This window comes from Stegostoma tigrinum, chromosome 15 (genome assembly GCF_030684315.1).
Source record: "Stegostoma tigrinum isolate sSteTig4 chromosome 15, sSteTig4.hap1, whole genome shotgun sequence".
In the NCBI taxonomy this organism is placed as follows: domain Eukaryota; kingdom Metazoa; phylum Chordata; class Chondrichthyes; order Orectolobiformes; family Stegostomatidae; genus Stegostoma; species Stegostoma tigrinum.
The window spans coordinates 64324206-64351817 of NC_081368.1; the positions used below are offsets into that span (position 1 = coordinate 64324206).

General features: G+C 41.4%; 1 protein-coding gene across 1 annotated transcript; it reads right to left on the reverse strand.

The window, feature by feature from the left end:
- Nucleotides 1-24602: 24602 nt before the first annotated feature.
- On the reverse strand, nt 24603-25533 carry LOC125459041 (syntaxin-1A-like). The gene has a single exon (XM_048544953.2). The coding sequence runs from the start codon at nt 25496-25498 to the stop codon at nt 24617-24619; it is 882 nt and encodes a 293-aa protein (XP_048400910.1). The 5' UTR covers nt 25499-25533; the 3' UTR covers nt 24603-24616.
- Between the last annotated feature and the right edge of the window lie 2079 nt (nt 25534-27612).

Below are 27612 nucleotides of genomic sequence, written 5' to 3' on the forward strand. Positions count from 1 at the left end.
ACCACCAAAATTTTGTCTGAGATAAAGAATTCTCAGGAGTATATTATTCAGTACAAGTGTTTAAAACTTTCATGCAATATTCCTCCAGCAATATTTTAAACATGCATTTGTCTTAAATGGACAGCATCTCATTGTGGGCATATTTTTTAAAGCGAGAGGAGAAAGATTTAAAAAAAGACATGAGGGGCAATTTTTTTACACTGACAGTGGTTTGTGTATAGAATGAGCTTCTAGAGGAACTGGTGGATGTCGGTACAGTTGCAATGTTTAAATAACATTTAGATAAGCACATGAATAAATAATGTGATGAGGGATATGGGCCAAGTTCAGGCATGTGGGATTAGTTTAGTTTGAGATTATGGTCAGTGTGGGTTGATTGGACTGAAGGGTCTGTTTCCATGCTGAATGGCTCTATCCCAAACGAAAAAAAATCGGCCAGATGAAAGGGTACAAAAATGCATTCAGCACTTCCTTACTGAGACTATCACTTCCAACTTACCCATCTAAATATTGTATCTGCTACAAACTTAAATTTGAGGCTGATAACATCCCAATCACAGCACAAACCCATAAATCAAAACCTGAAGCTTTAATTATGTTACTGGTTCCGATGATGGCAATGATCATAAATTCATATCTTCAGAACAAAAATATCTAACAACAGCTTTTATTATGGATTTGTTATATAGCTACTCTTAGCCCAGTGTTAGTCCATGAATAAGATGTGCTCACAGATCTGATCCTATAAACACTATGTTCTTATAATCTATTGCACCATTACACAGGCTATGACAAGCACTGTCTTATCTACGATGTCATCTGAGAATACACAGTTACTAAGAGATGTCTTTTACTTTGGTTTGTTACGCATGCACCGAGGATAAAATGATTCAATTATATCAGTTCTTTTCCTTTCGAGATTGTTACGTATATTGTATAACATTGAATTTGGATAAAATACCTGTTGTGCAGTGGCTAACCTTTAACTCTTCACAGCGAGTGGCTGAGTATTTGCCCTCAAGGGTGAATTTCAACAATAATTTCAGAAGGATCTACCTCAAATGCAAACAACAAGCTGCATAAAATGGGTCACTACCTATCAATAAGCTGGTTTTGATGTAAGAAATAGCATTGAGTTCTCTGCACAGTAATTATTCCCTTGTTAGCTCCAAGTAAGAGAGCACTGAATTCAATGATTCACTGATATTAGAATGTGCCTGCGCAAACTAAAGTGAAATTCCATTTATTATTTCAAAGTGCATTTTGTCACTAAAGTAAATTATCCATTGATTAAGGCTGCAAGCCTCAAGGAGGAAAGGAACAAAACTAAAGGGGTGTGAATAGAAAGAAGGGTTTGCATGCTGAAAAGAAACTGATACATTTCTTATTGAACATAATTTGCTGAAGAGTCATCCATTGGATTCCTTTTCATGACTTTTTGATGTCTGAAGACACTTGCCAGTTAAAGAATACTTCTAATATATAGACACTGCAGTAATGAGTAATTGTGTATACATTTTAAGGACAGAAGCTGGCCGACAGAGGACTCTAGGAACAGGCAGTCAGCAACACTGAGAAGGGTGGGCTACAGAATGATCCTGAGATAGTTAGCTGCACAGGCACCTGGAAGAACAGTTTAGAGAAGAACCCTGTTATGAGCAGTTAACAGCATTTAGAGTACCGGATGTTGGGAAGATCCCAAACCCTGTGAGAAAGAAAGTTTTATTTTGAGAAGGATGCATCATTGTGACTAAATAAGGAAGTCAAAGATGGTGTTGAACTGAAAGCAACAAATCTGCAAAGATTAGTGTTAGGTCAGAGGATTAGATAGATTTAAAGAACCAGCAAAGACTGACTCAAAAGACAACAAACAGGCAGAAAGCAGAGTATGAGAGTTAGCTAGCTAGCAATTTAAAAATGAATGGTAAGAAGTTCTATAGTGTTTGAATTGAGAAAGTATAACTAAAGCTAATGTTGGCCCTGTAGAGAGAACATTGAGGGAATTGATTATAGGAAACAAAGATATAGCAAAGGCTTAAGTAGCTGGGCCTCTTTTCAGTGGAGCAAAATTAGAAAGCCTCCTATAATTGAAAGTCAAATGTGATAAGGAGGGATGAACTTAAAACATTCACCTTTAACAGCAAGAAGGTACAAGGAAAATTATTGGGCCCAAAGCTTGACAAGTCTTGAGGAACGTATGGGTCTGTCCTCTGGGGTCTTCAACAGAGTGGTGGCACAGATGACGGATTCATTGGTAATAATCTTCCAACATCCCTTCATTCTGGAAGGGTCCCAGCAGATTGGAAAATAAAGAACATCTTTCATCAAAAAAGGAGGGAGGCAGAAAGCAAGAAACTACAGACCAAATAGTCTACATCCATCATAGGGAAGGCACTAGAAGCCATTATTAAGGATGGTGATAGCAGGATACTTAGAAATCTCTATGTGATCAAGAAGAGTCAAAAAGACTTTCTGAAAGGGAAATATTATTTAACCAATCTATTGGCGTTTTCTGACAAAGTAAGTTTCACGGTGGACAAACAAGAACTGGTAGATGTATTACAGAGATAATAGGAACTACCAATGCTGGAGAATCTGCTCTACACCTTGTTATACTGGTAGATGTGTGTTTGGATTTTGAAAAAGACATTTTATAAGGCACCACAGAAGGTAAATGCACATGGTGTGAGGGGTAACATATATGCATGCATGAAGGATTAGTTAGCAAACAGGAAGCAGGAAAAGGTAAAGATAATTGGGGTCTTTTTGTCTGTTAGTAAGCTGTAGCTACTGGAGTGGAGCAGGGATCAGTGCTGGGTCTTCAACTATCTACAACCTAGATGAATAAGTTAGATGAGGGACTGAATGCATGGTAGCTAAATTTTCTGATGTCCCCAATGTCGGTAGAAAGCTAAGTTGTAATGATGAGGTGGAGAGTTTGCTAAGGGAATCAGGTGAAGGGCAATCATTTGACAGATGGAGTACAACATGGATAGGTGTGAACCTGTCTATTTTGACAGATGGTGCGAAGAGTGGTGCCATTGGTTCTTTTACATCTCTGAGATGGCAGACAGAGACTTGGTATAATGACTTATCTGAAAATTAGCAACAAAGACCATTCAGTACTATCTCAGCAGTAAGCACAAGGAGTTGTGTTGAAATCCAAGAATGGGATTCGAAGCCCCAGTCTTCTGACTCATGGGCAGGATTTTGCTTCTGCAAGGTAAGTCACAAAAACAGGACAAAATGCCATCTGAGCCCATTCAGCAGGGCGTTGGGACTACAATTTATTTAACATCTGTCGATTAAGAGACTACCACCAGAACTGTTGTTCGATTAAGAAAGACATGTCACCAGCAGGATGGCCCTCAAAAAGGGAATAGCTAGACAATTCTGGACGTCAGTACTAGGAATAAAGCCATGAATCAAAACGGGTTGTATTGCAACAAGCTGAATAATGATCTCACGAGTGATCAAAGTCAGAGAATGCATCTTCAAATATCATATGCTACTAGCTAAAACATCCATCTCACACACTGCTCAAAACACCACACCCTTATACACTTGCATACCAACAACTTTGAGCACCCATGAATCATATTTGACATTTATACACTCCACTGCACCCTCACAAATGTTAGTCGGAAGTTTCACATGCACATCCTATAGCTTTCACACATTGGCCACTATGGCACCATGAGAGATGTTTCCACATCTTCTGACAGATGGCCCCTTCTCTCAAAGGATAAGGTGGCACAAAACTGAAGTCAGCAGGAGGCAGACAAGAATGTCACTGTGGTATAACCGCCACAATGGAGATGGCCCTCACACATTGTTGCGATGTCCATTTCTGAGCTTGTGGCCAGTAACAGCATTGAAACCATCAGAGATGATGGTGCTTGGAGATAGCAGGAGCTGCAGGTGTTGGAGTCAGAGTCAATGCAGTGTGAAGCTGGAGGAACACAGCAGTTCGGGCAGCATCAAAGCAGCAGGGAAGTCAACATTTTGGTTGGGAACCTTCATCAGGACCGCTCACAGCCAAACGTTGACCATATACCTCGCAAACCATTTTGGTTAGATAAACCAATTTCAGATTATAGACAAAATCAGGCATCAACAATCAAAGGGACCTGGAAACAACTGGAATGAATCTACTTTTCTCATAGAGTTTCACTCACATCATAAAGGGCTGACTTGGATTTGAGTTATATTTGCAATGTAACTAACATGGCACAAAATAAGACTTCTGCATTGACAGGGGTCTTCAGTGCAAGTGCGCTCCCAGTATAGAATCCCTACAGCAAGGAAGCAAGCCACAGCCCATAAAATCCACACTGACCTTCTGAAGAACATCCCACATAATCCCAACCTCCTCCCCTATCACCCCACATTTCTCTTGGACAATGTACCAAGCCTGCACATCCCTGGATACGATGAGCAACTTAGCATGGCCAATCCATTTAATCTGTACACCCTTGGACTGTGGGGGTAAATTAGAGCACCCAGAGGAGACCCACACAGACAAGGGGAGAACATGCAAACTCCACATACACAGTTGCCCACGGGTGGATTTGAACCTAGGTCCCTGGTGCTGTGTGGTAGCAGTGCTAACCACTGAGTCACCATACCACCCAATGATTAGCAATGTGATTCCAGACATCTCTGGCATAGGGACCAGTGATGCAGTGTAACAGAGAAAAATGACACAGTGTTAGTTTCAGTGCTTTCAATTCAAGAGCTTAATTATCAAACATAGTCCCATGTACAACCTATTCCCACACTGACTTTGCAGTCCCAGCCTATCCTGATTTCACGCACAGTAAATTATATCAGTTTTAACAACTGAATACATTTTGCATTATACCTTACATTGTTCCCACAAAATGGATGGAGATCATCATACATTGGGGTGGCACGGTGGCTCAGTGGTTAGCAGGTTGAATTCAAGCTTCGGGCAACTGGCTGCGCAGAGTTTGTTCATTCTCCCTGTGTCTGCGTGGGTTTCCTCTGGGTGCTCCGGTTTCCTCCCAAAGATGTGCAGGCTAGGTGGATCAGCCATACTAAATTGCCTGTAGTGTTCAGGGGTGTGTGGGTTATAGGGGGATGGGTCTGGATGGGATGCTTCAAGGGGCAGTGAGGACTTGTTGGGCTGATGGGTCTGTTTCCACACTGCAGGTACTCTAATCTACATTCAACATTGTGACACAATTGTTTGACTATTATTTTCACAGACAAGAATAAAGATGAATTTAAACTACCTCAACAGAGAAAAAAATTAAACCATCTTACCAACCCATCTCAGGGTGCAGCAACAAGACCATTTTTATATCAGATGACTTTAAAAAAATTACAGAGACATAACCCAGAAGGTAGGTTTTACTCTTTTGTTTAATTCTATCATTGATATTATGTTTTAATCATGCACTCCATACTTTCTAGAGAAAGAACTGGACAGAGAAAGAAAATTAAGAAATATTGTGAGGGGGTTTTAAATGTTCTTTTTGACTTAATTCACCCTTTCAGCCCTCTTTTCACTTGGATTCAGAGGGGCTTTATTCTGTATCTCAGTTTCCTGATTTAAAGTGACTGAGATGAGTGGCAATACCTTATTTCTAACTAAAAAGCAATCACTTTATAGCTGTGTGCGAAAAAAAAGTTATTGATTCTTTTGTTTTTTCTATATTCAATCGATAACTCGGCCACTTTCAACAAGGCCTAATTAATAGTTTGTGTCCAATTAGAAAACTAGGAAAAACATTTAATTGAAGAAGAAATTAAAGCAGAAATTCCTGGAGAAATACAGCAGGCCTGGCAGCGTCTGTGGAAAAAGAAACAGAGTTAGTGCATTGAGCCCAATATGATTCTTTGGATGTGAGTTTGCTCGCTGAGCTGGAAGGTTCGTTTTCAGATGTTTCGTCACCATTCTAGGTAACATCATCAGTGAGCCTCCAGTGAAGCGCTGGTGTTATGTCCCGTTTTCTATTTATCTGTTTAGGTTTCCTTGGGTTGGTGATGTCATTTCCTGCATTGGTGGTGTAATTTCCTGGTCTTTTTTTCAGAGGGTGGTCGATGGGCTCCAAATCAATGTGTTTGTTGATGGAGTTCCAGTTGGAATGCCATGCTTCTAGGAATTCTCGTGCGTGTCTCTGCTTGGCTTGTCCTAGGATGGATGTGTTGTCCCAATCAAAGTGGTGTCCTTCCTCGTCTGCATGCAAGGATACTAGTGATAGTGGGTCATGTCGTTTTGTGGCTAGTTGATGTTCTAAACAGATAAATAGAAAGTGGGACATAACACCAGCGCTTCACCAGAGGCTCACTGATGATGTTACCTAGAATGGTGACGAAACGTCTGAAAACGAACCTTCCACCTCAGCGAGCAAACTCACATCCAGAACCTCAACCTGAGCTACAAATCTTCTCAAAAACCGCTAATATGATTCTTCTTGAGAAGCAAAAGGAGCTAGAAATAGTGATTTTTATTCATACATGCAGAGGAAGAGGAGGAGTGAGTGGAACAGACGGTGAAGCAGCCCAGAGCAGAAGAAATGGTAGTAAAAGAGTGACAGAGATGTAAAACAGATATAAATGATCACTGGGAAAAGGAGCAAATGGGTCTTTGTGTTGAGAGTAAAGTCAACAAATCACAAACATAACCTTGCTGTGGGGGAAAGAGGCAGGAGGTCTTGTAATAAAAATGTAAGACAGAGGCCATAGTCTGAAGCTGTAGAACTCAATACTGAGCCTTGGAGGCTCTAAGATGAGATGTTTTTTCTCCAGCTTGCATTCAGCTTCATCAAAACACTGTAGCAACCCCAAGATGGAAATATTAACATGGAAGCAAGACAGTTTGTTGAAAAAACAAGCATCTGGAAGGCCAGGATCATTCCGACAGAAGGAACAGAGATGTTCCTCAAAGCTGTCAGCAAGGCAATGTTTGGTCACTCTAATCTTAAAGAAACTGCATTATGAGCAGCAAATATAGTTCACAAGATTGGAAGAAGTACAATTAAAACATTCCTTCATCTAGAAGTTGTATTTGGGGCTATGGAGAGTGAGAATGGAGATGGTGAATGGCAAGTGTCACACCTTCTGTGGCTGCTTGGGAAGGCAGCATGGGTGGGGTATAGGGAGGAGGTGGTGGGAGAGTATGAGGAATGATGGAGGAGTGTACTGGGGTTTTGAAGGAGTTGGAGCTTATGGAATGCTGATAGCAGAGGGGAAGAGATGGTGTGTTTGGCAGTGATATCATAAATATCAACACTCATAACTTCACAGCATGACCTCTGTCCTCCATTTTCATTAACCCTGAGTCATTTTTCATTTATGTTGTTCACGGCTCTCAACAGAATGGTCTGATTTTCTCTTTTTTACACCCATCAATTACACCAAGTTTTCATCCCTATCACTCCTTTTTTTTAACCATCAGCACTCCCTAGGATTTGTTCTCAGCCCTCTCAGCATCTCTGTTCCACTCAGTCCACCCCTTTTCTATCAGCTGCAATTTCCAGCCCTTTTCAGTTCTGATCAACACTGGACTATTCCTCAAGCACATTATTTTACTTCATATGTCCAACTTCTGCAGTATTTTGCTTTGAGTTGATAATGATTCTGACTCAAAAATGAAGAGATTCATCTTCCTAAGGAATGGGAACATGCTCGTGGCTATCTTCAGGAAGAAGATAAGCCATAACTGTTTCCTCTCAGTCAAGGAACTGCACCCTAGCAATTATCTCCATTCATACCTAGGTGATATTGCACAGAAGCTGTCCTGTGTGTAGTGGGTGCATCGGAGGTGAGTGTGCCTTATCTCAAGCCAAAACAACATTTTTAAAAAATTTTAAATGTGCTTTGAATTTTTGCTCATTGTTACAATGCCTCTTTAAGGACTGTTTAGATTTTCATTTGGCTTAGTTCCATCGAATCAACTTCAGTTAAGTATCAGTAAGAAGAATATAACTCTGCATTAAGAAGTCAGTTTGTGTACTGGATTTACTTAGTAGTGTATAAGTAGGGAGAGACACTAAAAGATACAATAATACTCGAGAAAAAATAGAAGCTTTCTAGGGTATGGACTTGTTATATATCAAGGAGATTAATAAGATCAGAAAGCCTGGGGTTCAAGCCCCACCTGCTCCAAAGATGTGTAATACCAGAATACTTTGGATAGGAAGATGTCTGATATACAACCTAGGGACTTGTGGTGCAATGATAGTGTCCCTCCGTCTGGTTTAGGAAGCCCATGTTCAAGTCCGTCCTGCTCCAGGGGTGCATTTTAACATTCTTGAAGAAAGTTGATTAGAAAATATATAAAAATGGGGAATCTTGCTGGGCCTAACTCCCTACCTTTCTTCTGTGGTTACATTCACACTAGGTCTCCCTGGGAAATGGAATGTAAGATATTCACCATGGACAGGCAGCACAGTGTATGTCATTAGTCCCCAAGTGTTACTTTGGTTGGATAAGTTTTCTTTAAAGTTTGTGTTTGCTTGTTAAAAAAGATCCTCCTTTAAGAGGCTGTTCATTTGATCGTTACAAAATTTTGGCTTATTGGTACTGAAGAGAGTATAAATGGGAAGCCAAAAGGAAACTGAAAATGAGTGGATAGGTAGGAATAGTAAACAATTTTAAACAAATAGACAGAACGAAACTACTTTTTTTTCTTCCTTCGAAGCTATCACTTCAGGCACCGGTGGCCTTCGTACCTGGCATTTAAGTGTCCTGGTCACATGATCAACACCTGGCTTCATGCTCAAGTTTGCGGTTTACTGCAAATTGCATCTTGGCTTCTTTCCAAGTATCTGCATTCAGATACCTATCATTAAAAGTGTATCCTGCGTGGCAATGACTCATTCTCAACATCTCATGCAAAGCAGAGCACATCTCTGCAGCAATTCAAAGGCACTCTGCTTTGCTTTCATTACAGTGAGAGGGATAAAAGCTGTCAATCTACAGCAATTTTGACCAGTCAAGAAGATATGAGCATCAGACTCCAAAATAATTGTAAAAGAACATATTAATACTATATCTTTCCACTAAGTACATTTCTCGGTTCACCAAAGGAAAGAACAGCTGGTCACTAGACAGGTATTAAAAAAGAAAATATAAAAAAGGTGTGGTCATTGTTGAAATATAGAGAAGTGGCACTTGGCACATATTCAGGTTTTGCAAAAAAACAAATTCCGATAATGAACAGATAATCTGTTTCAGTGATAGTAATTAAGGGATAGATATTGGTCTGGACATAACGGAGCATGACATAACACTTCCTAATGTCAGATAGGGACTTATAATGTCCCTATGAGACCAGGAGTGTGAAGCAGGTTGAGATGATGATGAAGCAGACTGGGAGGAGTATTATAGGGCACCGTCTGGGAGAAATGTGAAGCAGGATGAGATTAAAGTGATGCAGACCAGGCAGAGTGTGCAGCAGACTAAGAGGCATGTGAAACAGGCCGGGATCACTGTGAAGCAGACCGGGAGGACAATGAAGCCATTTTGGGTGCCTAAGAAGCAGACCAGTAGGGTTGTATGCACAAGAAACATCATCAACAACATCAGCAGCTCAAAATTCAGGTTTTTGGAACTTGACCAGAAGCTGGTTTCACTGTGGTGCACTGTGGAGATGGCTGATTCACAGTGAGCAAGTTTACATATGAGGAGACCCCTCAATTTAAAGGGTTTGCTGTGAGAGAGGGAATGGGTGAGCATCAGCCAGTGTAACAAACAGATAGCGCAGGAGTCTACACCTCCTGTCACGCACCCTCCTGCAAAAAGGCCATCCCCTATTCCCAATTCCTTTGCCTCTGCTGTATCTGCTCCCAAGGTAAGGCATTCCACTCCTGGGTATCCCAGATGTCCTCGTTTTTCAAGGATTGCAATTTCCCACCCACAGTGGTCGAAAATGCCCTCGACCACATCTCTTGCATTTCCTGTACCTCAGCTCTCACAATCCCTCCCTGCAATAACAACAAAGACAGAATTCCCTGATCCTCACTTATCACCCTACCAACCTCCGGATTCAATGCATCATTCTCCGCCAATTACAACACCTGCAATCTGACGCCACTACCAAGGATATATTTCCCTCCCCACCCTTATCTGCCTTCCGGAGGGACTGCTCTCTCTGTGACTCCCTTTTTTACTCCACACACGCCTCCAGCCCCACCACCCTGACACATTTTCCCTGCAACCGCAAACTGCCCTCCACCTCCCCACTTCACCCCAATCCCAGGACCCAAGAAAACCTTCCACATTAAACAGATGTTCACTTGCACATTCGCTAATGTGGTCTATTGTGTCCGTTATTCCCAACGTGGCCTCCTCTCCATCGGGGAGACCCAGCGGAGGCTTGGAGACCGCTTTTGTAGAGCACCTACGCTCAATTCGTGACAAACGACAATACCTCCCAGTTGCGAACCACTTCAACTCCCCCTCCCACTCCTTAGACATGTCCATCCTCGGCCTCCTCCAGTGTCACAATGATGCCACCCGAAGGCTGGAGGAACTGCACCTCATATTCTGCCTTGGAACCGTACAGCCCAATGGTCTCAATGTGGACTTTACGAGCTTCTAACCCTGAACTCATCACAAAACCAGTCCCCTTTCATCCCCACCTCCTTGACCTGTCCATCATCTCTCCACCTATCCGCTCCACTATCCACCTTCTATCACCCTGTCCCGTTCTCTCTATTTATTTCAGAGCCCCCTTCCCCTCCCCCATTTCTGAAGAAGGGTCCAGGCCCGAAACGTCAGCTTTCCTGCTCCTCTGATGCTGCCAGGCCTGCTGTGTTCCTCCAGCACACAGCAGTTCCTATTATCTCTGGCATAGGAGTTCCCAAATTTCCAACCAGCATTCAGTTCACAATCCAAATAAAGTAGATGATTCATTTGGAGAGTGCAGTTAGAGCCAAGTCTATGAACCAATTGATAAAGGCTCTTTTGGCACAGTGGTAGTATCCTTAACTCTGAGCTAGGGAACGTAGGTTCAAGTCTCATCTGCTCCAAAGTCGAATCATAACACTTCTGAACAGGCTGATTAAAAAATATCTGAGATGATGGCTGGCTCAGCTGTAAAATGGGCCATGAAGAAGACTGGAAGAGCAATAGACAATCACTTTTGTGACTGGAGATTGGAATCCAGTATGGTATTTTGCTTCCTTAATGACGGAACCATGGATTGGTTGCAGACCATCCCAAAGGATGAAGCTCAACAGCCTGTGGTTGTGGTCCACATTGGTGCCAACATAGTCAGAAAGGTGTACGCAGTCAGAATTTAGGGAGTTAACTGGAAAATTGCAAAGCAGCTGCTCCAGATTACCCCAGACATCATATGCATGGGCAAATAGAAATAGGAAGATTAAGTGAATGCATATCTAACTGGAGAGATGATGCAGGAGGGAGGGTTTCAGATACATTGAGCATTGAGATCAGCTCTGAGGGAGCTCAAACCTAGCTGGCCAGGATGGGTTACATCAAAACAGAACTAAAATGTATTTCCTTGCAGGGCATTTTGCAAGTTTTGAACAGATGGATAATGCAACTTAGAATCAGGCAGACTATAGAAGATTCTGAGGAAAACTGAAAAAAAAAGCCAGGGAGAAAAGCAACATCATGGCAAGAGAAGAAACTGGTGTGCTAACATAAAAGATAATCCCTTCGGGGACTTATAAATTGTAAAAGGGCATTCAGAGAAGTGGGGCCGTTTAGGAACCAAAATGTGTATTTATGCTTGGAGGCAGAGGGCATACCTGAGGCTTTAAATGGAAAACCTGCATATACCTTGGGTTGATAAACAAATATTATGGGAGATAGTGCTCAGTAGAACAGTTGAAAAGTGAAACCTTCCTTTTAAATTGCATCAGAAATGGGCGGTTCAACCCCTCGTGCTGTACTGCCTTTCAATTTGACTCTGACTCAGCTGTACCTAAACACTTCTCACACACCTTATCCCCACGTCTCATCACATTGTTACCCAAAATAAAACACTCACTCAAGCTTGGAAGTTTTAATTGTCCAGGCACTCAGCATTCCCTGCCCTAGAAAATTCTGCAAGTTTGAATATACTTCTGCATGAGAAAAACACTCCCTGATATCCTTGCTAAAGGCATAGTTCTAATTTTAAGATGAAACTCCCTCATTACCCCATTGGAAGGTGTAGTTAATCAGCAGTTTTTTTAAAAAATCTTGTCATATTTTAAAGATCCCGACCATTCCCCAATGTTTTAAACTGAAAAGAATATAAATCTCTATGCCTGGGTCAACCGGTGAGCTTAGAGGACAAATTGCTATTGCACTGCTGACCTTACTCCACATCAAACTAGGAAAGAGACATGACACTTATCGAAGCACCAAAATGTAATTATGGTCCTGCATTGCTTTAGGCCCAGAGCTGTATGCAAATAACTTTGTTGAAATCAGAATGACGCATACAGCACACAGTACATCTAATGACATGATGGATGTAATGTACAAGTATCTCTGGGTCTGATTCAGAACAAAAAAAACAATTGTTTCTCAATTGTAGGAGGAAATTGACATTTAATTAGTTCAACAACTGAAGAGTGTTCCGGAATTTAATCAAAGAAAATCAATTTAAAGTAAATTTAAATGATAAGTCACAAGTACCATCCAAACCCGAAGCCCTTGTCTAAATTTAATTAGAACCAAGTAATGTTAATGTTTTGCAATGTGTCTCATTGCTTACTCATGTTTCCCTACTGCCTTGTTTTGAACCCATTAATTTGAACATTACCTTTAAGCATTGTGAAGAGACAAAAAATTAAATAACTTTGAATGAAATTACTGTCTATTGTTTCCATCCAGGTGTTACCTAAATTAAAGAGGGAAGACATTATATTCATCCATATTGATTTTGAACATTAATTTCAAGGTTACAGTATTGATTTTATAAGGCTATAATATTTAAATTCAGATTAAATTCAGGGCCGCACAGTGGCTCAGTGGTTAGCACTACAGTTTCACAGAACCAAGGCTCAATTGCACCCTCAAGCAACTGTCTGTGTGGAGTTTGTACATTCTCCCTCTGTCTGTGTGTTTTTCCACTAGGTACTCTGGTTTCCACGCACAATCCAAAAATGTGTAGGTTAGGTGGACTGGCCATGGGAAATTGCCCACAGTGTTTAGGAATGTACAAGCTAGGTGGGTTAGCCATGGGAAATGCAGGGATGGGGTAGGGGGCGGGATGCTCTTTGGAGGGTCAGTGTGGATTCCATAGGCCAAACGGCCTGCCTCCACACTGTAAGGATTCCTGTGTAATCATAGTAAACCAACTCGGTGGACCAAGTCGAAGTTTTCTGTGCATATTTCTTCACCTTTAGCTTCCTTCTGTTGCATCCTGAAGCTATTGTCTCTTCAATTCTCAGGTTAGCAGCAGCTCTCTGCTGCCTCTTGCAAGTGGCCATTTTACATATGTAGATAGTGGATTCTTGCTGATAGATCAACCATATAGGATACACCATGGCCAGACCAACCTGCTTCTCATGGAGGCACTTCTCCAACAAATGTAGGCAGCAAGATCTCAAAATCAGTTGCTTCACTTGGTCGCTCCTGCACCTCTGAGCAGGAATTCTGTGGTTTCATTTTTCACTCCAGGAACTGAATTTCAACAACAACAACTTGAACATTTGTAGCACCCTTCATGGGAGGAAACATTCCAAGGCACTTGATGAGAGAATTATAAAACAATACACAGGGAAAGCAGTTAAAGTTCTTTTTCAAGGCTAATTTATGCAATGACACAGTGTGACTGGTTGCGTTGCTAACGGAAATGGACTCCATTTCAGGATTTCAGTATGAGAGGGATAATCTGATCGGATGGCCTCTGTGACAACTTCTTTTGGTCCACTTGCGAAGGATGTGGCTAAGAGGCCACATCTTTCTTGGTCTATCTTCAACAGCTTGGTCATGCTTTGTCTTTGTTTTTAAAAGTTAGGCCAGATGATAAAAGTTCAGTCAAAGCTTTAGGTTTTCAGGGACTGTCTTATAGAAGAGAAATAGGGGACATTTAGGGAGGAATTTCCAGAGTTTGGGGCTGAGGTAACTGAAGGCTTAACCAAAAATAGTGGAACAATTAAAATTGGGGTGCACAAGAGGCCAGAATTAAAAGGAAAGCAGATACATGGGAACAAATTAGCAAGAGTACGCCATTCAGCCCCTCAAACCTGCTCAATTATGTGACAAGGTCATGGCAAGTCATTTACCTCTATATCATTTTCTGTACTGTCCTCAGATCCCTTGATGTCAGCATTATCTAGAAACCTATTGATCTTCAAAGATTCACTGAGATAACAAGGAATAGAGCTGAAGAAGGGTGTAGGCCTGGAACATCAGCCTTCCTGCTCCTCTGATGCTGCTTGGCCTGCTGTGCTCATCCAGCTCTACACCTTATTATCTCAGATTGTCCAGCATCTGCAGTTCCCACTATCTTTCAAAGATTCACTACTCATTGGAAGAGAATAAATTACTCCTCCCACTCCAAATTGGCTTCCCCCTACATTGAGACACCATCCTCCTTGTTCTTAACACCCGCAGCAAGGGTAAACACACTTCTTAAATGTTAATGAGATCACCCGTCATGCCTAATAAATACTCGAGCACTGTCAGGTTAGAGGAGATGCCAAAGGAGAGATAGACCATAAAGGGGTTTAAAAACAAGGTTTGGAATTTCAGAATCCAGTTGGTGCTTGACCTAAAGCTGAAATAAAGTGTTTTTTTTGGGGCGGGGGAGCGCGAATGGGGCTTGCTGTGAGTTAGGACCTGGGTAACAACGTTTCAGATGATCTCATGTTTACAGAAGGCAGGCTGTGAAAGAACTGCCAGACTACACCGAAATAGACAATTCTAGACATAGCATAGGCTTGAATGACAACAGATGAGCTGAGTCAAGGATGAACCCAGGCAATATTACGAAGGTCTACATAACAGTCATACTGATGGGTAAAATGTGCAATTGGAAGCTCATCTCCAGATCAAATGGGCTACCAAGCTAATGAACAGACCAGCATAATCTCAAACTCTTGTTCGGAGCACAAATGGAGTCAATAGGTAAGAAGGAGAGTTTATATTGGGAGCCAAAAACAATAATATCAGTATTCCCAAAATTTAACAACGCATTTCAACTTGTCTAGCATTGGAGAATGGACATGCATTCTGATCGCTTAACAATAATGGAGGAGTCAAACGAGCTCCTGGTGAGGTAATCTGGTTGCCACCAGTGTACACTTGAAAGCTAGCATTGTACCTTTGGCTCATACAGCCCATCAGGTCTGCACCAATCTATCTACACTAATCTCACTTTCCAGCACTTGGCCCATAGCCTTGAATGTTATGACATTTCAAGTGCTCATCCATTTAGTTTAAGAAAGGTTGTGAGAGTTCTCACCTACACTAACCTCCAAAGCAGTGCATTCCAGATTCCAATGAAAATTGTTTTCTTCAAATCCCCTCTAAACCTCCTGACCTTAACCTTAAAATTATGCTCCCTTATTATTGACCATGAAATAAGGGGAACAGCTGCTTTCTATTCATGACCCTTATGATCTTGCCCACCTCCTCTCCACACATTTTTGGTACCTTTACTTGTCCTATTGCTCCTCCTTTTGGCCCTACATCTTTTGTCATTTAACCTTTCATGCTATCAATCCTATCACAGGGATAATGGGAACTGCAGATGCTGGAGAATCCAAGGTAACAAAGTGTGGAGCTGGATGAACACATCTTGTGTGCCAAGCAGCATCTTGTGCTCCTAAGATGCTACTTGGCCTGCTGTGTTAATCCTATCAAAGGTCTTCTTTTTCAGCATCTGCCCACCCTTCCTTTTCTACAAGCTTGAAATTTATCATATTTCTAGGGAAGGTCTTAGGAGGAAAGGCTGAGGGACTTGAGGCTATTTTCATTAGAGAGAAGAAGGTTGAGAGGTGACTTAATTGAGACATATAAGATAATCAGAGGGTTAGATAGAGTGGATAGGGAGAGCCTTTTTCCTAAGATGGTGATGGCGAGCACGAGGGGGCATAGCTTTAAATTGAGGGGTGAAAGATATAGGACAGATGTCAGAGGTAGTTTCTTTACTCAGAGAGTAGTAAGGGAATGGAATGTTTTGCCTGCAACGGTAGTAGATTCGCCAACTTCAAGTACATTTAAGTCGTCATTGGATAAGCATATGGACATACATGGAATAGTGTAGGTTAGATGGGCTTCAGATTGGTATGACAGGTCGGCACAACATTGAGGGCTGAAGGGCCTGTACTGTGCTGTAATGTTCTATGTTCTATGTTCTATGTGCTAAGTAGGCCTGAAAGGGTAATACTGTTTTTATCTCTCCCTTGACACTTCCAAATGTGATGAGCATTTTTTGACTTATTTCAGATTTGCAGGATACATGATTTGCTTTTGGCTTCATGGCCATGAAGCTGTTGGATTGTTACAGAAACCCAACAGGTTCACTAATGGTAAGAGATAGAAACCTGTGTACATACCTGATCTGCTTTGCAAGTGACTCAAATCCTAGGTCAATGGAAGTGGCTGTTGAATGGCACAGGAGACAGGTTCAGTTTGACCAAACTGCAAGCAAGGAAGAGGCGCTTTGCCATTTATTCAGGGTGACTACGTATGAAAAACAAAGGGCTGACCTTACTCACAGTGCTCGTAACCTGACAATTATTAAGAATCAGACAATCAAATGTCTGAATACAATCCAAAGAATTTTTTTTATCTAAATGCTAAGTTAAGAAGCTGTAGCTACATCTTACATTGGCTGCCCTTCAGAAATTTACATCTGCCAGCCAGTAAAGCTCAGATTACAAAGGGCAAGATGTAATAGAAGGTTGAAAAGGGATTCAAGCTCTTACAAGATTTCCAACGGATTTTAGTTTTTACATTATCAGACTGTGGTTAATTCTTTTTGGAGTACGAGTAATATATTTCTTAAAAAGCCCTAAATATCCTGGCCAACTCCAAACAGTATTTTCCTCCCCATGTAAGCTTTGTGACTGGCTCTGGTTCTTTTTCATCTCCAAACAATTCTCACCACAGCTTCTGTAGCTGATTCCAAAATGCCAATGATTTGCTGGATGGCCTTCAAGCTCTGCAAATATGATGCATTTCCAAATGTGCATCTGTGAATATAAACTGATCTATGTTTCCTTCCATACACCTACTACCTCATTGAACCTCTTCCCATTTATTACAACACAAGGCATTGAATTTTAAATACACATTTTCTTCTACCAAAACCCTCCGTGATGATAGCACGCTCCTGCTATTCAACACTGCAGACACTCCATTGAATTATAACTTCTTTCCCAATCCTCCAGGTTCATTAATTTCATTTTTAGGGCAGGACAGCTGTCCTATTGCCTCACTCTGGCTAATGTTTGACCCCCAATGCACAGAATCAAACCAGTTAATTCTTCAATCCCCCTTATGTAGAGGAAATGAAATTCCCATCGAGCACTTATGTGGGTGTAAAGGATCTCACAATACTTTCCGAGGAAGAACAGCACAATTCTCCCCATTGACCTGGCCTATATTTATCCTTTAACATGCATCTCTAAAAAAAATAGATCCTCTGATTACTATTACCTGCTGTTGGTATGTGCTATACATAAATGCAGCAAACAATTTCTCACATTACGACAGTAACTGTGCTTCGAAAGTATGTCTTTGCCAATAAAGTGCTTTTTGACGGCCTCAGGCCTTTAAGGTACTCTATGCATTAAAGTTTTTTGCTTTCTTTCTCATAACTAATTTTAACCATAACAACCTCAGTTCAATCTCACTGCATACCATTGCATTTTCACTTATCTTCCTAATTTCAAAAGCCTTTCCTGCAAACATGTTTTGTCTTCTATCCAGCTTTGTTTCCTTTCACTCTGTTGCTAAACATCTATACTCCTTGAAAGCACTTCACAGCTTTTTAATTTATTTGGAATGCACTGTCGTAGTGTAAATCTATCACTACTGCATTCATTACAGACAAGCAACATATTTTCAATCTTCTGACCCACCTAGCTCTATAAAGTCTTCAATGCCTTTTAGTCTGGTGAAGGTCAGTTTTACAAGAGAGACTGCAGCAAATGGCTCAGTTGCATCGTGCAATACAGAAATTTAGTTTTTGATTTTTTTATGACTTGCAGTTACAAAATAGAGCATCTTATTTAGAGATGCCTTACGGACAGGCAAAGCTCTGGAGCAGGGCTGCAATATTTTCCACAACCATGTGCCATAATATTCAAGTAAAATTCCTGTAAAATTAACTATGATTTGGTTGCTGCCACTTACAGTTCGCAATCACTGAAAACACCATGTAGTACAATAGTCAGAAATAACCTTGCATAGTATAATGGTAGAGTTTAAAGTTTAAGTTCTCTCGTATAAAGCACAGCTTTCAGGGAAATGTCTCAAAGGATCAATGGGTTGTTTCATGCAAGTTTAACCAGAAACATGACTTGAATATCACTCTGGTGGCCTTACATGATGTTTGTACTGGTGTAAATACCACTGAAGGTGTAGATAACATAGATACCGCTCTCTGGACCATGTCTGTCCCATTGCTGGAGTTAGTGTAGTTCCATAGTGTCAAACCCATTATTTTGCAAGGCTCTGCTCTACAAGCACATATTTGATCATTGTGAAAATGTTACCCTCTGTTTCAACAACAAGAACTAATAATGTAGCACCTTCAAGGCAATTAAACATCCCAATTGGTGCTTCAAGGCAGTGCCATAAAACCAATTAGGGCAGAGTCTTATGAGGAAAGAAGAGGTGTAATATCCTAAAGATTGGTCACACAGGTAGGTTTGAAGTAGTGTCTTAAAGTAATGTACAAAGTTGACGAGGTGTAGAGAGGGAAGTCCAAGTGTAAGTGTAGGGGCTAACCACACCTGCCAATGTTGCCTGAAGGTAAGAGGGCTAAATTAGATGATTATATATATCTTGGAGGTTCATTGGAGAGACTGTCAAGGGCAAGACCGTGGACAGAGTTGAAAATGGATGAGGATTTTAAAACTATGATGTTGTCTAGCAGCAAGGAAATGAGAGACTCTGTACAAACAAGACTTGGAAAGAGGAAGGACACAAGCAGCAGAGTGTGTCACAGTTTATTGTTGTTTCTCGTGTTGAGGAGCTAATAAAATCACCAAAGTCGAATTAAGTTGGGTCTGAGAGATATAATGTGTTTCAATTAATAAGAAGCATTCAGCAGGGAAGGGATTTTTTAAAAAAATTAACATTGGTGTAGCTGATTAAGAGAGGGGTTGATTTAAGAAGAGGGACCAGTTCATCCTGACTCACACAGGATCGTAAACATTTTGTAACATCCTGTCCAGAATCACAACCAATGGGCACCTTTGCTCAGGAACTGATCACAATGAAATGGCGGGGTCATAGGGTCAGAAGTGGTTTCATGTTCAAACACAATGCGAAGGTTGCAAACAAACAGACCAGTTCAATCTCACAATGTTGCCAGGGAGAGGAAATGAATTGGTAGCCCAGAAATAGTTTGGCATAGCAGCTGAAAACAACGGCTTCAGTCTTCCCAATGTTAAAAAGAATTTTTTCCTGGCCCATTGCTGGCTTCTGGATAAACAGTTTGATAAATTTAGCAACAGTGGGCGCGTCAACAGAGGTGGCGAATGCTGAATTTTCAGGCATTTACACAGAGGGGAACCAAGCAGATGGGAAATACGAGGATAGGTGCACCAAGAATAGATGTTTGGGAGTCACCAGAGGTAACAGCACAGGAATAGGAAGAGAAACCATTACAACTGATCCTCTAGTGATGCTTATGCAGATAGGAATGGAACTGGGCATGTGTAATCCCATATAGCTGAAAGATGGTGGAAAAGCGTTGGTGGAGGGTAGTATGGAACAACAATGTCTACAATTGCAGAAATGTCGAGATAGATGAAGGGGAATATTTTTAAAAGACTGACATGATTTGAAATGAATGGGAAGGCAGCTAAAGGTGCACAGTGTCCAATTCTAAAAGTTTGCTGCAGCTTTTATGTTTAAATTGAGCAGGGTTATTTCAAATCAATTTGCATTAAGTAATAAGAGGTAACATCTCAAATGCTGTACACATGTTGCCAGTGTCCACTCCTTACTGAGATAAACATTAGTTCTATCCCATCTGGTACTATGACAGAGGAGCAACTATGATCACAGTACAGATAACATTTAGAACCCTCTAGATTACACCTCCATACAAATCTATAATCCTTCTTCACCACATCATCCAACTGCCTCTCAAGTGAGCCAATGGTATTTTGTCTCCTACACATTACCAGGAGATTGTTTCATCCAGTAGCCACTCAACACTTCATACATATATCTGATCCATAGAATAGAATCCATAGAATCTTTTTACAGTGTGGAAACAGGCCATTTGGCCCAACTAGTCCACACTACCATTCTGAAGAGCATCCCACCCAGACCCATTCCCCTAGCCCTGATTCCCCATGTCCAAACCACCTAACCTAAACATCCCTGGACACTGGGTGATTTAGCATAGCCAATTCACTTAACCTGCACATCTTTGGATAGTAGGAGCAAACCAGAGCACTCAGAGGAAACCCACACAGACTCAAGGAGAATGTGCAAACTCCACACAGACAGTTGCCCGAGGCTGGAATTAAACCCAGGTCCCTGGCGATGTGCAGCAGCAGTGCTAACCAATGAGCCACGAGGCCGCCCCAAAATTTAACGAGAGAGAGAATAGGGCCCCTTAAGTTTGCAGATGGTAGTGTAGTGGACAGCCAAGAAGATTATCTCAGAATAATACGGGATCTTGATCAGATGGGGTGGGCCGATTAATGGCAGATGAAGTCTAATTTAGATAAATATAAGGTGCTGCATTTTGGAAAGGCAAATCAGGGCAGGACTTATACACTTAATGGCAAGGTCTGGGGAGTGTTGCTGAACAAAGAAACCTTGGGGGACAGGTTCACAGTTCCTTGAAAGTGGAGTTGTAGGTAGACAAGATAGTGAAAAAGGCATTTGGCATGCTTGCCATTATTGGTCAGTGCAATGAATATAGGAGTTGGGAGGTCATGATGCAGCTGTACAGGACATTGGTTAGCCCATTTTTGGAATATTGCATTCAGTTCTGGTCCCCCTGTTATAGGAAGGATGTTATGAAACCTGAAAGGGTTCAGAAAAAATTTACAAGTATGTTGCCAGGGTTGGAGGGTTTGAGCTGTAAGGAGACACTGAATAGGCTGGAGCTATTTTCCCTGGAGCATCACAGGCTGAGGAGTGACCTTATAGGAGTTTATAAAATCATGAGGGGCATAGATAGAGTGAATAGCCAAGGTCTTTTCCCCAGGGTGGTGGAGTCAAAACGAGAAGGCATAGCTTTAAAGTGAGAAAAGAAAGATTTAAAAGTGACCTAAGGGACAACTTTTTCACGCAGAGGATGGTACATGTACAGAGTGAGCTGCCAGAGGAAGTTGTGGAGGCTGGTACAATTATAACATTTAAAAGGCATCTGGATGGGTATATGAATAGGAAGGGTTTAAGAGGGATCTGAGCCAAATGCTGGCAAATGGCAGTAGATTGATTTAGGATATCTGGTTGACATGGATGAGTTGGACCAAAGGGTCTGTTTCCAGGCTGCACAGCTCTATGACTCCATGTGAATTATCAGGTAGTGACATGTAAACAAAGTTATCTTTAGATTTTATATTATTAATTACACAGTTCATGCTTATTGTTACATTACAGACTGAAACACAAGGTCACAGTGACAAAACAGTTGAATATTATTTCTAATACAAGGGATTTCCTCAGATTTTGGGATCACATTCTTCCATTCTTATTTTAACAATTTTTGATTAAGAATGACCAAGTAAGCTAATTCCCACTTTTAGTACATCATATTTAGGGGATGTGCGAAAAGCATGGCTTTGCAATAAAACTTGATGGATTATCATAATGTGTTTCAGGTCATCGCACACAGTACAAAAATGTGTTTTTTTAGAAACTTTTCCTGGTGAATTAACAGATTGCCTGCAAGACCCAATTCACATTTGGATTGTTTCCTTGTCACTTAAAAACAGTGGATACAGCATAAGTAAAATTATTCGAACCAGAAAATATCTGCTGCGCCAATCACTTCTGTTTCTGGCTGCAACGTGACTACAGCAGGCCTGGCTTCATTTTTACTAGTGCCGGCAGCTTAACTGCTCTGAAAAATTGCAGAAGGGAAAAATACTGTTTAAAATTTCCTTTGGTATTAATACATGGTAACTCGAGAATAGTGTTCAAGTGAAGAGAGATTGGAGGGTGCCAGGCAACTGAATTGGGCAGCCAGATGTGGAACAGTTTTACCTTGACATTTCGATTATAAATTCCTTTCTGGGTGAACATTTTCTAGGTAAACTGGTGACAATCTGAGAATATCTCTCCTGGCAGTTGCACAGCCCTTATGTAATAAGAACAGAAATCTTACAGTCATTTTCATTACATATTGGAAAAAGAAATGTACACGTAAAAAAGAGGGGTTTCTGGGAGGTGTGCACTCATGCAAAACTTTTTACATGTATAGCAAATGTTTTTATTAACTGGCACCTCGGGGACAAGGATGTGTTGTTTGGTCAAATATTCCGGTTAATCAAGAGGTCCATATAATTAATATATAAACACACACATAGTCATAGAAACATAATGCAGGGCATATACATATCACTACTAGGTTATATTTACAACATAAATCACTTAAATAATAAGAGATAATGGGAACTGCAGATGCTGAAGAATCCGAGATAACAAAGTGTGGCACTGGATGAACACAGCCGGCCAAGCAGCATCTTAGGAGCACAAAAGCTGACATTTCAGGCCTAGACTCTTCATCAGAAAAGGGGGATGGGGTGAGGGTTCTGAAATAAATAGGGAGAGGGGGGAGGCAGACTGAAGATGGATAGAGAAGAAGATTGGTGGAGAGGAGAGTATGGGTGGGGAGGTAGGGAGGGGATAGGTCAGTCCGGGGGATGATGGACAGGTCAAGGGGGCGGGATGAGGTTAGTAGGTAGGAAATGGAGGTGTGGCTTGAGGTGAGAGGAGGGGATAGGTTGGAGGAAGAACAGGTTAGGCAAGCTGGGATGAGCTGGGCTGGAAGGGTCTAGGCCCGAAATGGCAGCTTTTGTGCTCCTAAGATGCTGCTTGCCTGCTGTGTTCATCCAGCCCCACACTTTGTTATCACTTAAATAATAATGCAGCTTTGCCTCAACTAAAATTTACCGATAGAGACCCTTCTCACTCACACTCACAATTGATGTCTCAGACATCACGATAGATTGTGGTATTTGAGGAGATTTGAGGAAATTGAATCGACTCTTCATATTTCATGTGGTCATTCAATTGAACAACAAACATATTTATATTGAGATAAGTAAATTGCAAAAAAAACCTGTTATAATTTGACTGAATAATGCAGTAAACTTCATGGTATTTGAGGTATATAATTTTTGCCAGTTTATTGAGAGTGCCAGTTTATAAGGTGCCAGTTAGAACAATGTTTGCTGTCATGCATAGTTACTGCAATAGGGATGCATGGAAAAATTGCAAAGCTCCAGTTTCTACTGTTTTTCATCTCACATTGGTCACATTTTCCACCCCTCTACCACTTACCAAAAGGAAAGGGAGCAGATGTATGAGAACATCAAAGATAGTAAGAACTGCAGATGTTGGAGTCAGAGATAACACAGCGTGGAGCTGGAGGAACACAGCAGGCCAGGCAAACATCAAAGGAGCAGGAAAGTTGAGAACACCATCCGTGAGTACCGCTCCAAGTCACCACCATTCCATCTTGGACATACACTGCCATTCCTCAATTGTTGCTGAGTTAAAATCATGCAACTCCCAAATGAATAGCATTGCAAGACTGCACCCATTTTTGAAGAAAGGTACACCATTGCACTTTTAAGAGCAACGAGGGGTGAGCAACAGGCCTTGCTAATGAAGCTCACATCCCGAGAATGAATGAAGATACAATTTTGCAGAGCTTCTAAAAGCTGTGTGCTTGTGTGTAGCAGCAAGGAACTTATCTACCAGTGAAGAGGATTGACAATGTTTAGGACAGATAACAGTGGCATTTTTCATTTCAGCTTGTAATATCATCTTCAAAATAGAATTGAAACTCTATTTTAACTCTGAGAAACCATCAAGCATACAAGAGGACCCCTTAGGCATGGTTCAAAAGTAACTGAACAGATATGGCTGAATTGTCTCTTACTGTTTGGTGCTTTTCATATTTGTCCAACTGGAAACAATTCCCAGATTAATACAAGCGCAGACCAAAAGTCCCCACTGAACCATGTACCCCAACCCATCCCCTCTGGGGCCTAAAATAAATACTGACACGTAAGGCTGACATTGAAAACATGAACACTCCCAGACCCTATTGTACAAACCATTGCTTCATCTTCAGTTTACAGAGAAACAGGAATGAATGTGCCAGCAAGTCAATCATGCACAAAGATCCGATGATAGACATACTGAAATCCAAATGAACAGCTGGTTGGAACGGATACAGGTAATCCAGAGTACTTATTAGGTTCCAAGATGACAGCCTGAGAAACCATGTGTTGTGGAATCGTATTTAAGACGTCAACTTCGCGATGCATGGTACACAGGCACACAGGCTCAATACCACTGCTGCGGCTGCAGTAACTCGAGATTTTTTCTGATATTTTATTGCAGTTTTGACGTTATCTCTTGACTGAGTGGTATAATCGACTGTTCGCATTACATTGTACTCGATGCTGTTCACTATCTCTTGCTGCTCGGTTACCAGTACCTCAAACTGGAGGAAGAGTTCATGAAGTTCAGCGATCTGAGATTCGAGGAGCAGCAGTTGCTTCTGGCGCTGCTGGGCAAGAGCCAGATGCTGTTTGGCTTTGAGGGTCTCCAGATCTTGGCCAACAATTTGTGGGGCTGAAGTGTTCTCCATCAAACGGTCAATATCCTCATCCTGCAGCTGCAAGCCCGCTAGCTGAGTCTGTCGAACGATTTGCTGTTTCAACCGACCGACGTACTCGATTTCTTTCGCATAGTACAAAGATAGAATGTCCCGGTAACGGGCTGCCAATGCGTTAAACTGGCACTGGTGGATCCTGTACTCAACTGACAGCTGCGCAGTGTCCATTTTCTGAGAAAATTTGAAATGCATCATGTCCAGCTGTGATTGCACGTTCTTGGCCTCGTGGGTAAAATCACGCTTTGCATCCATCAGACTTTGCTTTTCCTTGGATATGCTGTCACTTTCGGTCCCACAAAGCACTTTTGCTTGCTTTCTCTGGATACCGCAAACTAGCTTTTCCAGCTTGTTGAGGTTTGAGGAAATGGCTGAAACCTCGTTAAAAAATGAGTCAAATTTGCCGAATCCCGCTCCTTCAAACAGTGGGTTATCAATTCCACCAAGCACTTTGTTCACATTCTGGCCGTCTGCAACTTTCATTAGCTCATCCAGCCTGTCCTTCATTTTAGTACAGGTATTTCTCAGTCACTCTCGTACTTTCTGGCCCAGTAGTGAACTTCCAAAAGTGAATCATCTGGCTTTTGTAGCTAATTGTTTCCAATGCCAAATACTTGCGTGTTAGAGCCAACGCCCAATCCTTTGTTCACCCTTTATCACATGATGCCTTGATATATATATTATGAGCTGAATCATGCACCAAAAAAGGTATGGATTTACTGAATTGAGATAACAACCTGGGCTACGTAAGCATTCACCCCGCTCCCTGACAAGGACTTTTGTAATTTAAGTGCCTCTCACATTTACAGTCTTAAAAGTATTTTGTTTCCTGATTTTCTTTCAAACTTCTTTTAAATTGTTGCCAGAACCTCCACAGCCTGAACAGGTGAAAATAGCTGCCCCAGTTTTACATTATACTTCATACAATCAGTTTTGCAGTTTACTGAAACCATGGTGATAGCCTTCAAAACGACATCAAGGTAGGGTTAGGTGAAAATAATATGGGAGGAGCCTTGTGTACAACAGAATTACCAACAGCTACCAATAATGGCTAATTTCTGTGTTGTAACTTCAAAGTATATCTAACTATATAGTGGCTACCGTACTGAAATTGAAGGGTCTAGGCACGACACGTCAGCTGTTGTGCTCTTAAGATGCTGCTTGGCCTGTTGTGTTCATCCAGCTCCACACTTTGTTATCTTGGACTCTCCAGCATCTGCTGTTCCCATTATCTCCAATCAGCCTATAATGTCTATTCTGGCTCTGTCCATAAGCAACTAAGCAATTTCCACTGTTTTACCCTTTCTCTGTAGATTTGTACATTTTCTCTCTCCAAATCCCTATCTTGATTCGCGTTTGAAAGCTGTGACTCATCTTGCCTCGGCCGCACTGTCAAGCACTGCATTCTGACCCCAGCCACGCACTGCGTTATTCCTTACATCACTTATTCCAACACATCAAGTTAGTGTCCTCTGTTCTCCTCCACCAGTGGAAACAGTTTTTAATTTGACGACCCTTCTTGATTTTGAATCTATCAAATTTCCTGCAGAATAAATCAAACTTCCCCAACCAATGTAAATACAATTCTCTAATGCTGAAATGATCTTTATCGTTCTCTTCCACACTGTCTGTTAAGCTTTCACATCTTTCCAGAAGTGTGGTAAACACAATATTTGCTGTTTTGTAGAGGTTCACCATAATTTGCTATATATGTTTCTGTTAATAACATGTATGATCATGTACTTTTTAACCACTTTCTCAATCTGCCCTTCTACCCTCAAAGATTTGTGTGTAGATATGCCCCAGTCTCTCTGCTCCTAGGCCCCCTTTTCTATGGAACCTGTATTGTACAATCTATATTCATTGATTCAGCCTCTATCAGTTTCCGGTATAGAGAACTGCAAAGCCTAGCAACTTCTGGAGGGAAGGAATCCCTCCTTGTGGGTTGTTGAAGCATTCCTTATCCCAATCCTCAACAAAAAAAACTATTTATTCAGCTAACAAGATCTATTTTAGTCAACGTGTCTACAAACCATAGCAAATGGAACTCAGGGTTAAAGTACAGGGTTGTCCAGCCAGAAAACAACCATTTCTCAAGCTGCAGCCGTATTGTCAGCTATGGCTCAGTTGGGAGAATTCCCTTCTGAGTCAGAAGATTGCAGGTTCAAGTCTCATATTGAGAGACCTGAGCACGAAAATAACAGCTGACACTCGAGTGCAGTTTGGAGATTTACCTAAGTTGAGATTTTAAACTGATGTCCTGTCTAGGTGGTCATAAGAGAATACTAAGATGCTAGTTTGAAGAATGAAAGGAGAGTGTTTCCATTGCCTTAGCTGATATTCATTCTTCAATGACAAATAGTCTGGTCATGATCACATTTCTACCTGTGGGATTTTGCTATGTGCACATTGAATGCTGCAATTACAAAATTATTACAACAGGAACTATAGTCAAAAGAAAAGGACATGAGATAATGGGAACTGCAGATGCTGGAGAATCCGAGATAACAAAGTGTGGAGCTGGATGAACACAGCAGGCCAAGCAGCATCTTAGGAGCACAAAAGCTAACGTTTTGGGCCTAGACCCTTCATCAGAAAAGGGTCTAGGACAGAAACGTCAG

Bases quoted from the DNA above. Each gene is read 5' to 3' on its own strand.
- LOC125459041 (XM_048544953.2), bottom strand. From the start codon at position 25,498: ATGAAGGACAGGCTGGATGAGCTAATGAAAGTTGCAGACGGCCAGAAT.